The sequence below is a fragment of the Leucopleurus acutus genome, assembly GCF_964270905.1.
Source record: "Leucopleurus acutus genome assembly, chromosome: 16".
In the NCBI taxonomy this organism is placed as follows: domain Eukaryota; kingdom Metazoa; phylum Chordata; class Mammalia; order Artiodactyla; family Delphinidae; genus Leucopleurus; species Leucopleurus acutus.
This window is the reverse complement of record NC_139158.1, coordinates 42,500,012-42,520,532: the sequence shown is the minus strand read 5'-3', so window position 1 is coordinate 42,520,532 and position 20,521 is coordinate 42,500,012. Positions and strand designations below refer to the sequence as shown.

The following is a 20,521-nucleotide window of genomic DNA, read 5'->3' as shown; positions in this document are numbered from 1 at the left end:
CATTTCCCTGGTTGTTTCATTTTTTTAACTGCAGGGCTGTTTTAAAAATTTAGTCAGTATGCTTCTCACACTTCTTTTGTCTTATTCTTTGTGGTGTTCAGCATTCAGAGGAAAGTTCACAATGTCTAAGTTCTTTGCTATGCAGGTAAATATGCAAATCAAAGGATGACAAAGGTTTTTTTGGAATCAGTTTATCTACAGTATTTTTCAAGAGAAACTAACATTTTCACCTGATCTGTGCATCCATTTCATAATCCTTGAGCAGGTTATATTTTTCATAAAACAATAAAAAGACCCATTTCGAATAGCTAGAAATATTTGGATTTTCGCGGTGTTTTCTTTCTCTTCTTTTTGATCATTGTAGTGATAGGCCAGTAATCCCTAAGTTGGATATTTGTACTCGGGCGGATGCGGGGGAAAAAAAAAGTGGGGGGGGGGGAAGAAACCTGTAAAGAACTTTGCAGGTGCAAGCTGAACAGGAAACATTCGAAAGATAAAAATGTACCCTCTTTCCCTTACCCGACCTCCATCCCCACAGAGAAGAAACAGAATACTTACAAGTTAGCATCTGTGTATTTGTATCTCTATGTGTTTTCTCTCTTCTTTGGATTTGGATACTTTGAGCTAATTTGGAAGTGCCCGTTTGGTTGTCCACAAAATGATGCTTGAGAATCTAAGGATGCATAAATTAGAAGCCCTACAAAGGCACAGAACGATCACTGTACCTCACTCTTTATGCGCTCTTATGGTGGGACCCAAGAGCCTTTCCTTTTCTCTTTCTTTCTCTCTTTTTTTTTTTTTTTTTTAACACTTTAGATGATGGAGCGAGTGAGAGGCTGGTAGCTAGAGACGAATAGGCGAGCCCTGCACCATCCCCCCCTCAACTTAACACCACATACCCCCTCCCCAATTACACTGGACTTTGCTACGAAGTCAGTAGTTTTAGGAAAACTGGGGTCTGGATCGGCAGAGGCGCAGAATCCTTCACTTCAAGCCTCGACGCCGGCCTCGGAGTTTCTATTTCTGGTGCTCCAGGGTTGGGATAACGGCCGGGATGGAGGCGGGAAGCATGGAGAAAGCAAAGGGGAGTGATCTTTTCAAGAAACACCCAACTGCCCCCTTTACCTTTTTTGTCTCCACTATGGGGAGGTGGGGGGCCGAGAGAAAAAGATGTCAATGACCATTGTTTGCTCGTGTGCGATGTTGCTCCGCCCCCCGAGTCTGTCGTAAACCTGGCGCGGGACTAAAATAAACCCCAGATCCCGCAGCTCCGGGGGCTCGCCGCGCCGCCGACTCCTGGTCACAGGCGCTGCCGCCCCGGCCCAGGTGGCGGCGACCCACGGCCGCCGCGTCCCGCCCGCCCCGGCCCCCCCTACCTGGCCGTCCGCCGAGCCATGTCGTTGAGCCCCAAGCACACGACGCCCTTCTCCGTGTCCGACATCCTGAGCCCCATCGAGGAGACCTACAAGAAGTTCGGCGGCGCCATGGACGGTGCGCCGCCCGGCCTGGGGGCGCCTCTGGGGGCCGCGGCCGCCGCCTACCGCGCGCCGCCGACCGGGCCCTCCTCGCAAGCGGCGGCCGTGGCGGGCATGCAGCCCCCGCACGCCATGGCGGGCCACAACGCGGCGGCGGCGGCGGCAGCGGCGGCGGCGGCGGCGGCGGCGGCCGCCACCTACCACATGCCGCCCGGCGTCCCGCAGTTCCCGCACGGCGCCATGGGTGGCTACTGCAACGGCGGCCTGGGCAACATGGGCGAGCTGCCCGCCTACACGGACGGCATGCGGAGCGGCGCGGCCGCCGCGGCCACCGGCTGGTACGGCGCCAACCCGGACCCGCGCTTCTCGTCAAGTGAGCGGGGCCGGGAACGCGGGACGGAGGGCAGCGGACCGCGCGGGCTTTTCCCGCCACAGTCCGAGGCGCGGGGGGCGCTGGGACCGGGCTCGGAGCGCGCGGGGTGTCCTGGGACCCTGAGCGCGCGGGGGGCGCTGGGACCCGGCGGGGGTCGCGCGGGGCGTCCTGGGCCCCTGCGCGCGCGGGGGGTGCTGGGCCCCTGGGCGCGCGGGGCGTCCTGGGACCCGCCGGGGCCACGCCGGCGTCGCGGCTGCAGCGGTGTGAAGCGAGCTGGGTGGCGGCTGACTGGCATTCCCTTTGGGCCCCTCCCCAGTCTCCAGGTTCATGGGGCCGTCAGCGGGAGTGAATGTGGCCGGCATGGGGTCGCTACCGGGCATCGCGGACGCCGCCAAGTCGCTGGCGCCCCTGCATACGGCGGCGGCGGCGCCGCCGCGGAGGAAGCGCCGCGTGCTGTTCTCGCAGGCGCAGGTCTACGAGCTGGAGCGGCGCTTCAAGCAGCAGAAGTACTTATCGGCGCCCGAGCGCGAGCACCTGGCCAGCATGATCCACTTGACGCCTACGCAGGTCAAGATCTGGTTCCAGAACCACCGGTACAAGATGAAGCGGCAGGCCAAGGACAAGGCGGCGCAGCAGCTGCAGCAGGAGGTCGGCCTGGGCCCGCCGCCGCCGTCCCCGCGCCGCGTGGCCGTGCCCGTGCTGGTCAAGGACGGCAAGCCCTGCCAGAACGGCGCGGCCACGCCGACGCCCGGCCAGGCCGGCCCGCAACCGCCCGCGCCGACGCCCGCGCCCGAGCTGGAGGAGCTGTCGCCCAGCCCGCCCGCGCTGCACGGCCCGGGGGGAGGCCTGGCGGCCCTGGACGCGGCGGCTGGGGACTACGGCGGCGGCGCGCTGGGCGCCAACCTGCTCTATGGCAGGACGTGGTGACGGCGCGGGCCGGGCGGGGTCCCTCGTGACGCCTGAGGGTCGGCTTGGACCGACGGCGGACGCGGAGCTCGCAAACGGACGGACGGGTCGTGGAGGCGGACGGGCGCGGAACCTTACTACTGGGTGTGGGGACGCGACAGCCCCAGGATCGAATCACGAGCATCGCGCCAGGGGGCTTTGAGGTGGTTGAGGTGGTTATTTCCTCCTTCCAGAGGTTCCTAAATTATGTGAAAAGCCGGCCGAATCCAGATCCACCACGTTCCTAACCAAAGCTCTCAGAGTTTTAAACGTTGGAGACTTCGTTGGTGTTTGTTGCTCTAAAAACCAACCCAGCTTTAGCAATGAATTCTTCTTGGAGTGGAACTTACCTTGGGAGATTAATTTTCGAATCCCCCTCCCCTTAAGTGCAATTTCATTAATGTTTGATGGAAAGTAAATTTAATTGTAGCTCAAGGTGGATCATGCACATAGCAACATTATTGCAGAGGAGTTATTGCCATTTACAGAAATGGAATAAACTTAATCAAAATATCGCTTATACGAATTGATATAGCCTTTTAAATTTAATGCTGTTTTTTAAATGTTTTGATCATTATTTGGCAATGAGTGTTTGTGTATTACCCTAAAAGAGGATTTTCCCCCTAATACGCAGTTCATCAAAAGAAAGAAGGGTTGTAAGCTACTTTTTATATGGAAACTGGTCTCCCCAATGAATGGATAAAATAAATGACACCCTGTCTTTCTGTAGACATGTTATTTACTCTTTCTAAGGTATTTGCTTATCTTAATTTGAATACCGTGATAAAACATTAGAACAAGTAAGCAAAATTCCTAAGATAGACATCAATTAATTAACCTGTTTGAAAGCATGTCAAGAAGAGAATAAGGTGATTTACTGAATTGTAATCAGTATGTAAAGAATAAGTAACTAAAATATTTATAATTTTTTCATATTTAGAACTTAATAGGGGTTACACACCGATTTTGTTGGTGTTTTCTTGTACAAATAATGTATTTACTCTTTAATATGATGATTTATATTTCCTGTGTTTCAAAAGGATATTTAAATATAACTTAAAAGAACCTTAAGTACTTTTTTTTTGGTAAGAGTCAAATGGTCATTTATTTTACACTAAGTTGTATAGGTTTGTTTTTTTTTTTAACACTACTTGGCATGATGTGACAACACAGCTCAGTTGACTCATGATTTAAAGAACTGGTAGCGGAGTAAAAATACTAAAAAGCTGAAGAACGTGAGCTTATGAAATGAAGAAAAATTAAAGACGTTAACATGGATAAAACGTGATTTATAAATGACCAAAACATCTACCAGAGACCTTAAAGCTCTTCTACATTTGAAGTTTTAGAATTATAGTTTGAAGCAAAACATTTTATTTAACTTCACTGTTTGGGTGTTTTTCTGAATGTGCAAAGTGCATTCTTTAAGAAGGTGTTTTAAAAGTTGCACTTTCTCTAAATGTATTTTATATAGTAAATAATAATAATAGTAATTAAAAACTCCAGTTCCTTCCACAAAAAGAAAAAAAAAACCCGAAACACTAAAGAAGCAAGTGGATCAGTCTTTATCAAGGGGCTGTGAATGCATTTTTGTAAAATGGTAACTGATTTTTAAAACATTTTACATAAAAAAATAAGCAGAAAAAAATAGTATGACAATGGTGCAATACACCTGAAGGAAATTTTCCCAGTTTGGGTTTTTGCATACTAATAAAATTGACTTTCAAAATATTAGCCAAGCTAGCATAACTATTACTGATGTGCCACATTTCAAAATGCTTGTTTATATTGATCGGATTCCTTCAGATTCTGAAATTTTACTTCTAGAAAACATGTTCTAAAAGTTCACATGGTTTGTAATTTTTTTTTTTACAGCCCAATACTCAACAAAAGCAAGAATAGCTTATGGGACTAAGGGGTCCAAGTAACATATTTAAAGAAAATAAATCTTCGTGGACAGTTTTTTCCTTGCTAATTTCTGGAACAAAAAATCCCTTAGACTAAGGGAACTCTCTATCAAAAAGACCATTAAGAAGAAACAGCCTTCTTTATACAATATTTTCTGAAAGTGTATTTGGTACAGGCATATCTTTTTCCTTTCAGTGTTCCTTTAAATAGTAAAGGACCCAAGCCAGAAGTAATTGCTGCAGAGGGCTTAACATTCTATACCCAGAAACTTACTGAGTTTATGTGTGCACATCCTGAAATTAGGACAAGGTTTGATTTTGAAACATTAAAATAGAAAATGTTTTTATTATAGAATTCCACATTCTGATTAATGCAAAACAAGAGCTTTTTTCTTCTTTTGCAATTAATGCTTTGCAGATCTTTTATAAAAACACAAACGGCCAGACTAGGTGAAACTCATTAACTGAAGAGGAGGATAAGTGTCTTCACGACCAAGAGGGAGGGCTGGCGCAGGGTCTAAGTGGAACAAAGCCCCTCCAAAGTTTCGCAGAGGCCACAGTAAAACGCGGTTTCAGAAATGCTAACTGCAGATGTGACACTTTCCTAAATGTTTTGGAGTTTTACAGCATTCTAACGTATCTTTTCCAATTGAGGCACAGAAACCAAGATCCAGAATCAAAGTTGCAGAGAGGAACGGCAGGGATTGCAGGTACTTTTCTGAAATCTGTGTTGGGATGTAAATTAAAGCGGGGTGTGTGTGTGTATGTGTGTGTGAGCGCAATGTTGAAGGATACAGGAAGGGTGTTTTGTATATGGAAGGGGGGATGGTGTGTGAAACCCAGTTGTCTTCTATTTAAGGCTTTGCTTAGAACTAAAACCTAATGGTCAGAACAAGTAAGTCAATCAGACTTTTATCAACACAGATGTTGTGTTCAAACTCCATTCTGCTATCGACTGTTTACTTTCAATTTAAAGCAAATCAGAGACTCAATCCTGTTCACTAAATGCAAGCAACTTCCAAAGACTTGCTTTGTTAGCTGCATTGAATACTGATGATTTATAAACTTTTAGAATAAATTGGTGAACCGTAGTCACATAAAGACCCATTGATTGGATTTTTAGCTATGAATTTGTGCATCAGATAGTGCACTGTGTAGTGGCAGTATAAATTTCAGATGTAGTTCAAAGCATGAATGATACTGCCCAACTGTTTAATATAACACTAACGTGTGGATAAAACCCTGTATATTAATTACTAGTCCAGTTTTTAAAAATAACTGCTACTTGCCATGCCCAAATACAATGAGACAGGGCAGTAGGATACATTTTATTAAAACTGAATTAAATAAATAGACTTTTGCTAGTGAGAATTGGTGAGCATCTGGACAAGATTCAAAGAAGACTTGAAGTCAGGAATTTCGCTCTCTCCAGTAAGTATTAAGATAACTTTGTGATTTTAAGATCACTTTTATGTCATTATTTTTAAGCCTGGAGGTAAGCTTAAATGGAAGCTTCTGAAAGAGGTGTTTTGGTTTCATTTGTCTTTGCTTTAGAATGTTTACCTGCAGTTGAATGAAATGCCTTTTATTTCAGTTTCTAAATTCCATGTAACCTCTTATTTCAGTAGTTGCTTAAATGATTTCTAATAAAAGTTCAACCACAAATTTGCCCAAGTCTAAGTTGTGCAAGCTATTTTGGAGTAGTGAATAGCTCCATTCCCATTTCACACACACAAATTAAAGCATGTTCCTCTTTGGCCCTCGTGCATGTATACGGTGTCAGACAACAAGCAACGCAGGCATTCACTTCACCCCGAGTGGGGCGTTTGCTACTTCATTAGTTTTACTTTTTTCCCGGTTAGAAGTAGCAGAGCCGTCGCTCGCGGGCACGCGTCCGGTGGGTCGGCTCCAGGCCGCCCTGGGGGCGGGAAGCGGCGCCGACGAGCGGGATGCAGCCGGGGCCGCAAGCCGCCTGTGAACCGGGCGTCCAGGTGACTTCGGAGAATGTCTACATTCTAATTTCGAAGCAAAGCGAAATTCGCTTACGTTCAGGCTTGGAACTTAAATCAGCAGCCTCGGGGGAGGACCCTTTCCGCTCTTTCCGTCCAGGTTCCGGTATTCGAACGCGTGCGGAGCTGAGACGACGCTGGGCTGGCGGAGAAGCTGCGGCGCGGGGTCCGGCCGGGGATCCGGGCTAGGATGCCGGGTCCCCCGAGCCTCGGGGCCGCGGGCGTCCCCGCCCCCGCCGAGCGCCCCCCGAGCCCGCCCGCCCGGCCCTGACTCGGGCTCTGCCTGCCGGTCATCTCCCCGCCTGCCTCCCCGACGCTGCACGGCGGCCGGACAGAGCTTCCGATGGATGGCCGTGGGCTCTAAGGCTTTGCCTCACTGGACCCTACGGGGAAGACAGCTGCTCACCATGGGCTCTTAGCGCCGCGATGAAGTCGGGCTGTTTCCAGGTTCTAAGATTCTTACAAATCTTTAATGAGACCCTGAAAAAACTTGGCCCTACGTAAACATACTACAGTGGAGTTAATTACATAAAATTGACCCGTTGACTTTACACCCGAACATGGAGGGGATAGTTATAGCTTTAAACATGCCATTTAAAGTTCTAAAAAGCGTGTACTTGTTGAAATAACAGGGCATTTTTCTGGGAGATTCAAACGTGGGGACAAGTTAGAAAGAGATGCAGAGTACGGAGAGGGAAGGAAGCGAGGTCTCACCACCGGCTAGTGGGACTCTAGCCGGCTTAATTTTTCCATCAGGCTTTTTGCTTAGGTGTCTTCAGAACACTTTAAACATTAATTTTCAAACTTGTTTTGATCCGTTACATGTAATGGTGAAAGAGCCAAATCAGAAAGTTATTTTAGACACACTCACGATAGCTTAAAACAAAAACTAGACCAAAATTAAAGATCTGAGAAAATATAGGTTCTGCAGAAGTGTGGGTATGGTGTACTTAGGAAGCTCTGTACACTAAGTAAGACATGTATGTGGGCTCCTTTGGAGTATGCAATACTGATTTAGGCGCTATACATTTTCAGTATTTGGAAGATAGAGAAATCTAACAGAAGGTATTATTCCCACTTTAATGTATTGTGAAGTAATATATAATGGTTGTGTTAATTCCCAGCAGAGAGACTCTTTACCTCAACAATAAAGGACCCTGCTCTATTCACCCATCATCAGCAATGAACTCAATAGCTTCAAAATACCTTCCTATCCAAGGTTTAAGGTGGGACTTTTTCTGAATAGATTTAAGATTAACAAGTGTGCCTTTGTAGAATACTAAAGCAAAAATGTCCGAGGTCAGAAAGTCAGAGAGAAACCTTACTTTACAATCTGAGGCTACAATGGAAAGGTGGAAACAAGGCAGCAAGTCTTCATACGTGTGTCTGGGTTGGTTGTGGCAAGGAAAATGCATATGGAAGTGCTGCACGTGAACTGCAAGCGTAAATGTAAGGAATTATAGTGTGCTTAGTAGCAAGAAAAAGATAAGTACAAATTGGAATCTATTGTGAAATAATGCAAAAACCTGCCAAGGAACATCGGCAATTTAGCTAGGAATTAAACTTTTTAAGTTTTCTTTCTTCTTTCTTTCTTTCTGCCCTCCCATTGGGTTCTGTGTAGTGTTTTTTCAACTTAAGTACAACTGACCTACACCACTGTGTTACTTCCAGGTGCATATAATGATTCGATATTTCTATACATTACAAAATGATCACCACAATAAGTCGTTACCATCTGTCACCACACAAAAATAATATTATTGAATATATTCCCCATGTTGTACATTCCATCCCATGACTCATTTATTTTGTAACTGGAAGTTTGTACCTCAATCCCTCTCACCTATTTCACTCATAACCACTCCCCGGAATTTTTCAACTTTTCTTAGAGATTTAAAACCAGTCCTTAAAACTGCAGTATAAATCTAAATGAAATTTGTAAAACGTAAATACTTTATTCTCATGAAGATTTTATAATTTGCCAAATCAGTAGCAGACACATACATGGGTCGGTTGGGTTGTCTTGCTGACCATATCCTCTTAAAATCTACTTCTTCACTGATTTTCTTTTGACATCTAATTGTAGAAATAAATTGTTTTCTGATATACTGATTAAAAAACAACAAAAAGGGCTTCCCTGGTGGCGCAGTGGTTGAGAGTCCGCCTGCCGATGCAGGGTTCGTACCCCGGTCCGGGAAGATCCCACATGCCGCGGAGCAACTGGGCCCGTGAGCCATGGCCGCTGAGCCTGCGCGTCCAGAGCCTGTGCTCCACAACGGGAGAGGCCACAACAGTGAGAGGCCCATGTACCGCAAAAAAAAAATAAAAAATTAAAAAAAAAAAAAAAAACCACATGCTTGGCCAAGATTTTCAAAGTTTAAATACTGTAAAAGAAAAACAAGAGGCCAGGGTTTTAAGTTTGTTTTTTTTTTACTAAAGTCCAGAAATTTCCATATGACAAGTACATTAATGAAATGTTCCCAAAGAAATACTGAACAATATACACTCTAGTTAGCTGAGAGTTCCAGCTCAATAGTTCATACCCAATTGTGCATTAAAAATCAGCATGGATCTTAGATGATCTAGAATACCACTGTGTTTTGAAATCCACAGCTGGTTTGATTTTTGAACATAATGAAAAACCAGTATTCCTGTTCCATCAAATGTGTTTTACAAGCAATAATAAATTCAGATCCACTGTATTATGCAACACACATCTTTGGAAAGCAACATAAAACAGTGAGATCGGATCAGTAGAAATATACACAGTTAAAAGAAATACACAAAGTACTGTAGTTTTATTAAAAACTACTACTTGAGAAAGAAATCTTTCCACAAATAGCATAAAACTGTAGAATGATGAAAGGATTTGGGAAAGCTTTACAAAAGCCTAATTCCAACTGTATCTTCCTGAAGGTGGTGGCAAAGGGTATTTCCTTCCTTCTCTGGGATATCCCTGAAAAAAGAGCAAAAGAGAGAGTTTATCTTCTGGATTAACACTCCTGCAAAGAAACTAATCTTACTTCTCTGTGGAAAAACACACTATAAAGAAGGTGAATATGTCTCACAGGTATATCACATGGAAGGTCTCCTTGAACGGGTGCTTTTGGTCTGCAGCTTCATAGAAAGCTGCATGCAAAGTGGGACATCAGCATAAATGCTATCACTGATAACTAACCAAACAAGCCTTAACAAGCGCTTGAGAAATTCCTTAAAATGCACACAAATGAAGGATCGTTAAGTGTCCTGTGTAAAACACTTGTCATTCTCAATTCTCCCTACCACCCCCTCCCCAGCTAGTAATTCAAGCCACACTGTGGTAAGGTGCCCACATCATCTTCACACACACATATTATATACCAGGAAAGTCGTTTTGCTTAACAAAGGCAGGAGCTTGCTGCATCAGTTGAGGCCTAATGAACTATTAATTTTAGGGTTTTTTGTTTGTTTAGCTATAAATAATAGTGTACCACATTAGGTTATTACATAATCAATTACTGGCAATATTCATAACAGTTCCTAATATGCTTGCAAATAACATTTCTGTACAACCTGAAGGTAAATGTGATGTGTCTCCCATCACAATTCCCTTTCTATGGAGGATTCTGAAATGGACCGCCTTCCCCATGTTGCCACTCAGAGCGCTTCACTAGTTTAAATTATAACATGAATATAACATGTAGTCCTTCAAGGTCATAATGTAGGCTAAGGACTTGTTTAGTCATATAAACTCCACTAAATATATAATGAAGTCATAATTTTACTGCTTTTAACAATAAACTTCTACAATTTAACAGCGCTTCAAAATTCTGATTTAATTTTAAAAAAAAAATCTCCACAGAAAAAAGACTTAAGAAAGAAATGTATTTCCAAAAGGTCCTAAAAGAATTATAATGTACAACCAGTTTGCATCTCCTAAGTGAATAAGAATTTTACCTCGTGTAACAGCAGAAGGCTCCTTTAAAGGGACGTGCTCCCCTAAAGGAGGCAGGGGAGGCGCTGAACTAGGGTCCGAAGTCACAGGCGTCCCCAGCTCTGCTGCCCAACCCAGAGGCAGGAGGGTTAAGCTTTCGACTCCTGACTTGGAAAAATGAGGTGATTGGACTGAACTTCCTCCAGAACTTCTTCTAGTTCCAAGTGTGCCTTCCTTTCAAAAATATTCATCATTTAGTTGGCCCAGTGTCCCCTTCACACTAGCAGCATAAATAGTCTCAATCTACTGAACCTACCAATAGCATCTGTAGAGATCTCGGGCTGAGAGTATGCAAAGTCATATTCTACAAATTGATTCTAAAGAACTGTAACAAAATTCTCTCAAAAGACAAGATGATTACTTTCTTGTAAAGTGAACTGAGACTTGTAAGAATACACCAAAAAAGCGTGGAAAAAAAAGATTTTTCTTAGCTGGCAGAAGATTTTTCTCAGCTGGCAGAACAAAGGGACACATGGCAAGAACCTGAGTTAGAAAATTAATATTCGAAGCACTGCAAAAGGCTGTAGGCGACACCAGGTAAGCAATTTAAAAACCACTTCACATCACCACAGGTGCCAACTCCAGGAATAGCACACATTCTGAATCATGGCATTCAGATCCTGTTCTCTGGCAAGCGTTTGATTAAAAAGCATGTAAGTACTGGCCAGGGTGTCAAATGGCTGGGGGACAAACAGACTGAGGCAAACAGACCTCAGGCTTAAATGCTGCTAAAAGTAGATGCTATAAAGAGAAGGAAATAAAGCTTACATTTACTGAATTTGTCTAGGAATTATTATACTCACTCAATGTATAGCTGTTTAAATTTAGTTTAAAAAAAAAGTGGGAAATTAGATAGGAAAGATTTCTTTCCATGAAGATAGAGAACAGATGAATCAAGACAGAAAACTCCCAAGAGGAATAAAGATAACAGCTGAAAAGGTGAAATATTACTTTCAGCTTCTAGAACATTACCATTTATTTTGAGAGATCTAGTTTCTATGAAACTAAAAAGCAATACCCTAAGGATAAACATGTTTTGGTGACAGACCATATTTGTGCTAAATATCAGATTGCTGTGATTAAAGGGGCTTTTGGTCTGAAAATTCTTCAGCATCATCAAAGGATAACCTATTTAGTGAGGCAGATACTCACCCCGTATACATTTTTAATGAGGGATCCAAGTTCGCTGAGCTACTCTATCAGTAACTTATCCACAGATGTTTAAGGAAACCAAAACCAAAACCAAACCAAACCATGGAGTCCCAAGAGGCACGGTTCCATTCAAAGTGACCAGTAAGCTTTCCATGCCACAGTCCCCGCTGCATCACCTGTCTCCCGCCGCGATCATCACGTCTGGGTGCATACCCGCCCGGCCCGGCGAGCATCTGGTACTGGTTTGGCTGGAAGGCTGCGTTTGGGGTTTGGAGCATCCGGTTCCATGGCAGCAGAGGTTCGGCCCCAACGCCTCTGTGGAAAAGCATCATGTTTGCATTAAAAGTCAGAAGCCTAAAATCTGGCAGGTATCATCATCTCCAAATCTGAGGACAATCCAATCTGCCTGGATTTGTCGTAGGGGATATGTAGTATCAGAGTGGCCTTTATGTCCCTCACAGTGAGTGTTGTTTAACATGTTTCAGGAAGTATCAGCATTTATTTAAAAGGATGTTTAAACTCAATTGAATCAGAAAGGTCTGACTTAAAAAAAATTTTGTTCACCTTCAACTGTCAAGTTTTCTTTTTAGTCACTTAAAGTTTTGGACCCAAGATCACCAAGTTGGCTACATTTTAAGATGCTATCCAGGGCTTCCCTGGTGGCGCAGTGGTTGAGAGTCCGCCTGCCAATGCAGGGGACACGGGTTCATGCCCCGGTCCGGGAAGATCCCACATGCCGCGGAGCGGCTGGGCCCGTGAGCCATGGCCACTGAGCCTGCGCGTCTGGAGCCTGTGCTCCGCAACGGGAGAGGCCACAACAGTGAGAGGCCCGCGTACCGCAAAAAAAAAAAAAAATAATAATAATAATAAGATGCTATCCAAAGAGTAAACATGTACAAGACAGGAGAATGAGGCTTTATTTTAAAAAATGTCCAGGCTGGTTCTTGGAGTCCATTCTTTCTAGTTAATTGCACACTGCAAATGAATTCTTACTGCTGAGTATTTTGAATCTAGGGTAGGGGACTTGGCTGTTTTTTCCCATCCATTATTCTGCTCAATATGTCAGAAGGTCTGATCAGGAGGAAACCTTTTCAAGTTCTATTGATGCAGCTTTCAATTGACCACGGTGACCTAGCAACATGAGCACTAATTGGCATGGGCTGACTGGCATTTGGTGTACAGTTTACATGGGAACACAGATTCAACAGCTATTATAACCCAGTTTGCTGGCCCAGATTATGGTCAAAAGAAATGTTTTAATTGTCTTCAAGTGCCTATTTTAACTTTGCAGATACAAAGCAACAGGTATGATGTATTAAATCATAACAGTTTAAAACTGTCACATAAACAATGTAGCTAAGATTACCCTCTAAAAGCAATCACCATGTATGACATAACTTTCTTGAGGCATTTTCCTCAATTTCCAGTTTATAGAACAGTCACTACAAAGAATAAACAGTAGCAAAATTCTCCAGTATATTTTAGCATTAGAAGCTTTGGGGCCATTACAGATGTTGGGAGGAATTATAAGCAAACTTTAAATTTGCTAAAGCACTGACTAGCTGGTATTAGCTATAACTGATCAGCTTATGAATTTCACTTCCTAGGTCTTAGGGGGAAAAGCCCAAAGCTGGGCTCACTGTGTAATGCATTCTTCTCACAGCTATTCAAGCTTGAATCCATCCTCTCTACCCCCCACTCTCCTCCCTTCACTTGGAGCTTGCCTGTTTTGTTTTGTTTTGTTTTTCAAACACCAAAGATAATTATTTTTGTGTGATGGCTCTAAGAACAGCTCTTTTAAGAACTCTAGAAAGGCCAATGCTATTCTTCACAGTTCGTGGTGAAATCAGGACTCTAATAATATAATTTTCTGTGAGTCAAAATAAAATGAAAAATCTGTACCTCAGAAAGAATATGCATATATTCAGGGCTTTTAATTATTTTTTGGATTCATTAATACAACTATATTTTAGTGAGAAGGCCTCATCTATTTAGGAAGAACAGCTCCATATGTAGAGAACATATGGTCTCTTCCACTCTCTGCAGGACTGAGGGGTTGAGGTTTGTGCTGTGACCAAGGAGGCTCATCAAAACTGAGCATGCAAAACCCACTTGCATTAAGTGCAACTCACACATTGTATTAACTGTGATCATTTTTTCTTTACAGTTTTATAATGCTAAAACTCACTCAACTGAGTTTCAGGAAAATCTGCTGGTATGGATAAAATACATTATAAATGCAATTTTACATTATTTTATGATTTAAAAATAGGTTAGGAACAAAGCCACAATTTAAAAGCACAAAGTTCTCCTTTTTGTTTGAAATGATTACTTGAAATGTTTTTGACAAAAATAATATTTATAAAAATAATTTAATTAAAATTAAATGGAAAGAGCAAGTAAGAGGGACATGTACTAACTACTCTCTTTTGCTTGTTAGTGGCAGAAAGGCCTTTATTTTACACAAGTTTATCATTTTTCTACACTGTACTAATTATATTAGTTTGCAAATACTTACAAACTGAAATTTACCCTGGAAAATACATTTTAAATCTGGGATGGAAGCGCTGAGGCTGACACATTTTAACTTTTTAAAATCAGTAGCCATCGATTGAGGCAACTTAACTGAGGCATTTGGCATCATGAATAGCAACAATATTCTTAAGTTTCTAAATTACTGCTCTGGAAAGTAGCTGGTAATGTGACATAACTACATACTACCACTGGGGTATCTTTATGTGTATGTGTCTCTGTGCGTGTGTGTGTCTGTGTGTGTGTGTGTCTGTGTGTTTGTGTGTGTCTGTGTGTGTGTATGTGGCAAATCAGCTTTGAGCTTAGCACCCATTTAAGTTAAAAACTAAATGGATAAAAAAACCTTGCATACGGCCAGAAAAGACAATGCTCCACTGGCAAAGACACAGACAACAGGGCAGAAACTCAGGTGAGGAGGAGGCACATGCTGGACCTCACTCACCATCAACACAATGATCGCTAGGTTGTCTCTGTGTGGGGAGAAGAAGGTGGGGGCAGGGATGCGCCCAGTGTATTTTTAAGTGAAATGAATATATGAATTATATATACTATTTCAAAGTAGGAATTAATTCAAGAAACAGTGTAGTTTATTAAAAAAAAAAGTACACTCAAAATTTTCTTCTCTAATAGGGTTTTCAACCAAACACTCAAAACTGTGCAGTGGAAAAGTACTAAACTAATCATCAGTAAAACCTGGTTCTAGGAAGAATTCTACTTACCAGTTGTGACATCTCAGCAAAGTCAAAGTGACTATGAGTTTGTATTTTCTCCTCTATGTCTTGTAAGGTCAGAAAGGTTAGACTGACACGTGCTATAGAAACGAGTGATGTACTGTATTTGCTAAGAGGCTGGCTAATAGTGAAGTTTAGGAGGCTGAATTCAAACTTTGTTTTCTTTATGAATAAATGGTGTGTGTCTTAAATGACCATGATTTAAGACATAAGAAAGAATTATATTACGCTCACACGTAACTTCTGCTCTACAGCATGATTTTAGTTTCTGACTAAAACTAAACCAAAAACATCCACAAAATATGTCCCAGATCTGTTGGGTTCACAGAGTCAGTCCAGAAGATACCAACTTGGCTAGGGCAGAACAAAAAAACCCGATGGATGTCAGGACACAAGGTGATAATCTTAGGGAAACAATGTGTAGAGGGAAGGAAAGCTTTAGGACTGAAGAAAGGGTGCCTTGAAAGTGGAAGGGGCTCCTTTTCTTCTGTGAAGTCCCTGTGGCATTATGGAATATGATGCTTAGAGTCAGTTTTCTGATGAGTTTCGCTTGAGTGAAAAGTTTCTTAGTAAAGGATGGTGAGGAAGAGAGACCTCAGATAAGCTACTGAATTGTGTGCCTCAGTTTCCTCATCTGTAAAAATAACATCCACTTCAAAGGGTCGCTAAGAGGAATAAGCGAATTTGCGTTTCTAAAAGCATGTTAGCACAGTGCTGGCACTTCCCAAGCACATGATAATACTGGTGATTATTAATAATATGGGAAAAAGGCAAGCAACAAAGTGGAGAAACCAAATCTTAGGATCAAACTTGACAAACGTAATGGAGAAAGACAGTTATTAAAATGAGATCGGTGTGAATGTGGTAATATGTAATTTAGAAAAAATTTACCCCTCACTCATTTAATCTGTTTGACAATGGTGCTACTCTGAGGATGCTGAAGTGGTACATACCATGTGCCTTGAGCACTTATACTGAAAACAAAACATAAACACAGGCAGTAGCAGTTATTTTAAATTAAAATGCAGCTTGCACTAAGTAGCTGATACTATTAATAAACAATTGAATAACATAATTTCTTTTATCTTCTTGAAGAAAATAATGAAATGAGGTTTTGGAGTCTCTAAAGAAAGACCTTTCTTAAAGGGGGTAGAGGTTATAACCCTGTTCAAATAACAACACTTCATTCATTTCAGATGTGAACAGCTCAGACTGCTAAAACGGCAGAAGAGAGGCAAACAAAACAGATCAGAACTGGGAAGGCAAAGAAGGAAGCCGTACTATGTGGGGGCTTAAACTCGTCTTAGCATTTACTGGTGCTGGCAAGACCAGCATGAGACGACAGACTTTAAAGCTGCCCTTAAAAAATTATTCTTCAGATGTTAATATAATTATTCATAACACGCCCGGCTGCCTTGTCGTGCAGAGACCACCTGACTTCGGAGAGCACAACTTATCAATGAAAGAACACATGTCAAACATCCCTTGTTATTAAACCATGTCACATTCCTCCTCGTCCGTGGTACTTATTAGACTGCAGATCCCATAATCCTCTTCTGAGTCCCTTCTGCATTTAATTCAGTTCAGTCTTAAGTAGTTAAAGAAACTGTTTTCAGTGGCAACTAATAACTACTGACCTACAGTGACACTGCACTACAATAGGCCTGTCAGCCCTGAAAAAGTTGTACCAAAGAAGCTGATTAGGACTTCAAGAGGTTTGCAGCAAGAATCAATGGTTGGTCTGTACTGATGCTGCGCTGCCAGCACAGAAATGATAAAAGTGGAACTCCATTAGTTATGCCTCATTAAGCTGCACAACACTTCTAAAAAGAAATTTGTTTAGCCTGACCAAAACCTAATACAACTTTAAGCTCTCTGTGTTGCATTTTTCAGGGCACCTCAAAAGCATCAATAAAATAAAGGCCAAGAACCAAGAAAAGCAGGAAAGTATACAGGCATGAATCTTTTACTTCAACATGTTAACCATCTATTTTCCTAAAGAAAGGGCACAAGAGAAACTATTTAGAGGGAAGAAAGTATATTTCATACCACAGAGAAAGCCCAAACTTCAAATGCTGATGTGAAAAGTTACTGAAAAGTCATATTTGCTTTAATATTACCTGTCAAATCTTTGCTGCTGGAAAAGGGGAGGAGGACCTCGCCAGGAATCCTGGGGCCTCATATCTGGAAGATAAACAGGAAAGGGTTGAACAGGAGATTTTTTATTTTTTGAAAAGTAATCACTATTCAGCTACCCACATATATTATAATTAAAAATTCTTGAAAAAAGTTGAGACTGAATATAAATTAAATAACTAGCATAATTACACACCCTGGAAATGTAAAAAGATATGAAACCAACAGGGTCAGTAAATCTGTTAAATTATTTCTCCTTTGATAACAAAACATAGTTTTAGAAGCCTTGGTCATTAAACTCACGTTTCTCTCTCCCTCACTATCTGTGTATATAAAGCTATACATGTGTTTTACATTTCTATTTTAAATGCTGTGCAAAACGATGGTATTTTGGTTTCATCCGTAAATACAAACTGAACGAATAGTAACTTTAATAGAAATCCTAAAATTTGCCCCCGAAATGTGTAAACTGGAAAGAACGCTGACTTACCTAGCTGTGCTAACATGAAGCAGACAGTACACAATCTCTCGAACACAGGTCAGAAGACATGTTCATAAAGGGACTGCCCGCTTCCCTATTGTTTTCTGAGAGTCAAACCTCTTCCCCTAACAGAAGCTAAGCTGGGAACATCGAACGAATTACAAGGAATAGTTAAGTGGCTGCTGGTCCTCTGTGTAAATGGGATGAAGGGCACCCCCAGCACAGTCGGCAGGTTGGTATCAACCAACCACCATTCCAGTCCCCAGTCTCAGTCATCTCAGCCACCTTCCAGCAGGGTCTGAGTGTGACCTAATTAAAACAGCTGTTCCAGGAGTTGTCTAATGAGGTCTCCGCATGAGGACAGTAACCTCCTCCAGACTCCCAAGGCCCAAGGACAACAAGGCTTACCATAATGTATTCAGGCTCACATTTTAATGGAAACACAAACTAGAAACATGCTTTTCGAAATTACTTTCTTAAAGGAAAGAAGAAATGAAAGCTTATCTCTGGTTACCAACCAAAAAAATGCAATCTGGGTTTACTTGGGGGCGGGGGGGGGGTGCGGAGAAAAGAAGAAAGAAAAGTAGAATTGTGCTTTAAAACCCCCTGCAAAGGAGAATCTGGAACAAGTAAAGCACCTGGCTGCTCACAAAGGTTCCAGCATGAAACACCCAGCTGTCGCTGCTCTGGAAGCAACACAGTCGAGGTACTGGCCCCAAGAAAGCCTCCTAGAGGCACAAACCACCCCAGGGGAGCCACCCCAGCCCCTGGCCTAGCGATCAGTGCACGCGCGAGGCCTTCACCACCATCACTTCCAAGCAGAATTCCATTCTGAACTGAAAGAAAGGTGGCATCCCTAGTCAATCTGCATTAAGTCCCCCTTTTATCTCTTAAAAACCAAATTAGTAGCGGTCAAACTGAGAACAATGCTGAGGAGGTTTCCCGTTGGTCATTAGATATTCAGAACCTGAATGGAAACTCAGGAAGCTCATTGCCACACAATCCACAGGAAACAGGGCCAGGATCCCTAGTCTGGGCGCAGAATAACTTCTGAGTCACTATGCAGACTGTACACCACCAGAAAATCTAAATCGGAGGAGGGAAAACCAGAAATTCTTACAAGACAGCAAACCCCCTGTGCAGTTTACTTCTATAGAGAAACTTAAAATACACTACACGATTTTCAATGAGTTACGAGAAAGCAATCTACCGAAAGTAAAACCAACATTTTGGCCACTTTTCCTGATGATTACTTTGTTAAACTTGTAGTCCGTAACTATTCAGATACTGCACAAAACTTAGGTCAGTGAAAATTGGTTAAAATGTTCCCAGAAGTATTATATTTTAGTGTCTTATTATAAAAAACTAGCTAATATAGCAAAGGTCAAAAGAAATACAGTAAATTTCATTTGGACGCCTGTCTAGCTCTGTACTTCACATGTCCCAGAATCACTGTGGTCACCCTGGAAACATGCCTCTTTTTAACATAAAAACTTAATTCCATGATTCTGGTTGCATGGTGTCTCTTTATATATGATGTCATCACAGAATACACTCTCCATGGTACTAATAAAAGCTTCCACACAGGATTCCTAATAAATATCAAATTGAATGAAGATAATAAAAAAACACATTTACATTAAGAAAAGCCTTCAGAAATGTTTATCCTAATGTTTTATGAAAAATAAAGTCAGGGAAAAAGCTGGTATATTTCCTCCCAGGAACAGTATTAAGTGGAGGGAAAGTCCTCACCATCAGGAAATACATGTTCACTAGATCCAAATACGCTGCGTGTTAGATTAAGCACACCAGTATTTCTAAGTAGAATTGGAATGTAATGTTCACTAAGTGTAAATGCTTTTTTTGGAGAGGGGGAGCCCTTCTCAGTAGTCTAATTGTATACCTGTAAATGTCTAGAAAAACAGCCAGAGCTCCTATCCCACCAATTCTGGTATGCCAGGTGCTGCCCACTCTGTTTTGCTTTCACTATTTCTCACCTCCAGGACAACTTTTTTTTTCCCATACAACAAACTCAGCACATGCAAAAACTATAGTTTTTTGTTAAAAACCTAAACAAATTGTGTTAAGACTTTAAAATATCTCTTGCTTTCAACCCAAGAAGAAAAATAAAAAGGACTGAAGACAAATTTCAAGGCTACCTTTAAACAAATCTCTTCATGTGGCTCTGAGCAATATATATGGCCCTTAAGTGTTCATAAAGCAGAAATTATTTCCTGGCTGAGAAGTAGAATGTAAAACAAACTTATTACCATTCATTTGTATGGCTCTAAAAGAAGATCCATTTGAGAGGGAGAAAAAAAAATCTGAGATAGTGAATTGCACTTCACAAAGGTACAAGCAAGAGAGAGAGAAAAAAAATGACAGCTAATTTTTTCCTGTGGTCTTTAAAAACATATCCCTTTTCTAGAGCTCTACAGCCACAGAAACCAAGGCTTCACCAATAGCTCCTCAAGTGACAATTTACCTAATCAGCGTAGCAATCATGGAAAAGATTCCATGTTTACTGATTGCACTAATCAAAAATCACTTTTCAAATGCAGCTAATTGACAAGTTTACCGACTGAAATGAAGAGAAGTGACATGTCACGTTCTCCAGGTTGCAGAAGCGAACGCTTTATTCATGCTGAGCACTTGGGGCTGCACTTGACTCTGACAAGTTCCCAGTACCCGGACAATCACCCGTCAGCCAAAAACTGACACATCAAAGACTGACAGTGAGAAATGCCTGCAGCAGACACTCAACAGAGCTGGAAGTATGACCAATGGCTCTCCTTGATTTAACTCTG

At 42.2% G+C, this 20,521-nt stretch overlaps 2 protein-coding genes across 2 annotated transcripts in view; one reads left to right on the top strand and one right to left on the bottom strand.

Annotated features, from left to right (window-relative positions):
• Positions 1 to 1,394: 1,394 nt before the first annotated feature.
• NKX2-4 (NK2 homeobox 4) lies at positions 1,395 to 2,775 on the top strand (the record flags this gene model as incomplete). The annotated part of the gene is made up of 2 exons (XM_082856190.1): positions 1,395 to 1,848; positions 2,165 to 2,775. The coding sequence occupies 2 exons, from the start codon at positions 1,395 to 1,397 to the stop codon at positions 2,773 to 2,775; spliced, it is 1,065 nt and encodes a 354-aa protein (XP_082712316.1).
• Positions 2,776 to 9,127: 6,352 nt separating this feature from the next.
• XRN2 (5'-3' exoribonuclease 2) overlaps positions 9,128 to 20,521 on the bottom strand; it is an 80,280-nt gene continuing 68,886 nt past the window's right edge. The window contains exons 28-30 of the mRNA XM_082856291.1: positions 17,218 to 17,281; positions 12,011 to 12,149; positions 9,128 to 9,665 (exon numbers count right to left, since the gene is read on the bottom strand). Of these exons, the coding sequence (XP_082712417.1) occupies positions 9,600 to 9,665; positions 12,011 to 12,149; positions 17,218 to 17,281 (269 nt within the window). The 3' untranslated portion in view covers positions 9,128 to 9,599. The remainder of the gene's footprint in view (positions 9,666 to 12,010; positions 12,150 to 17,217; positions 17,282 to 20,521) is intronic.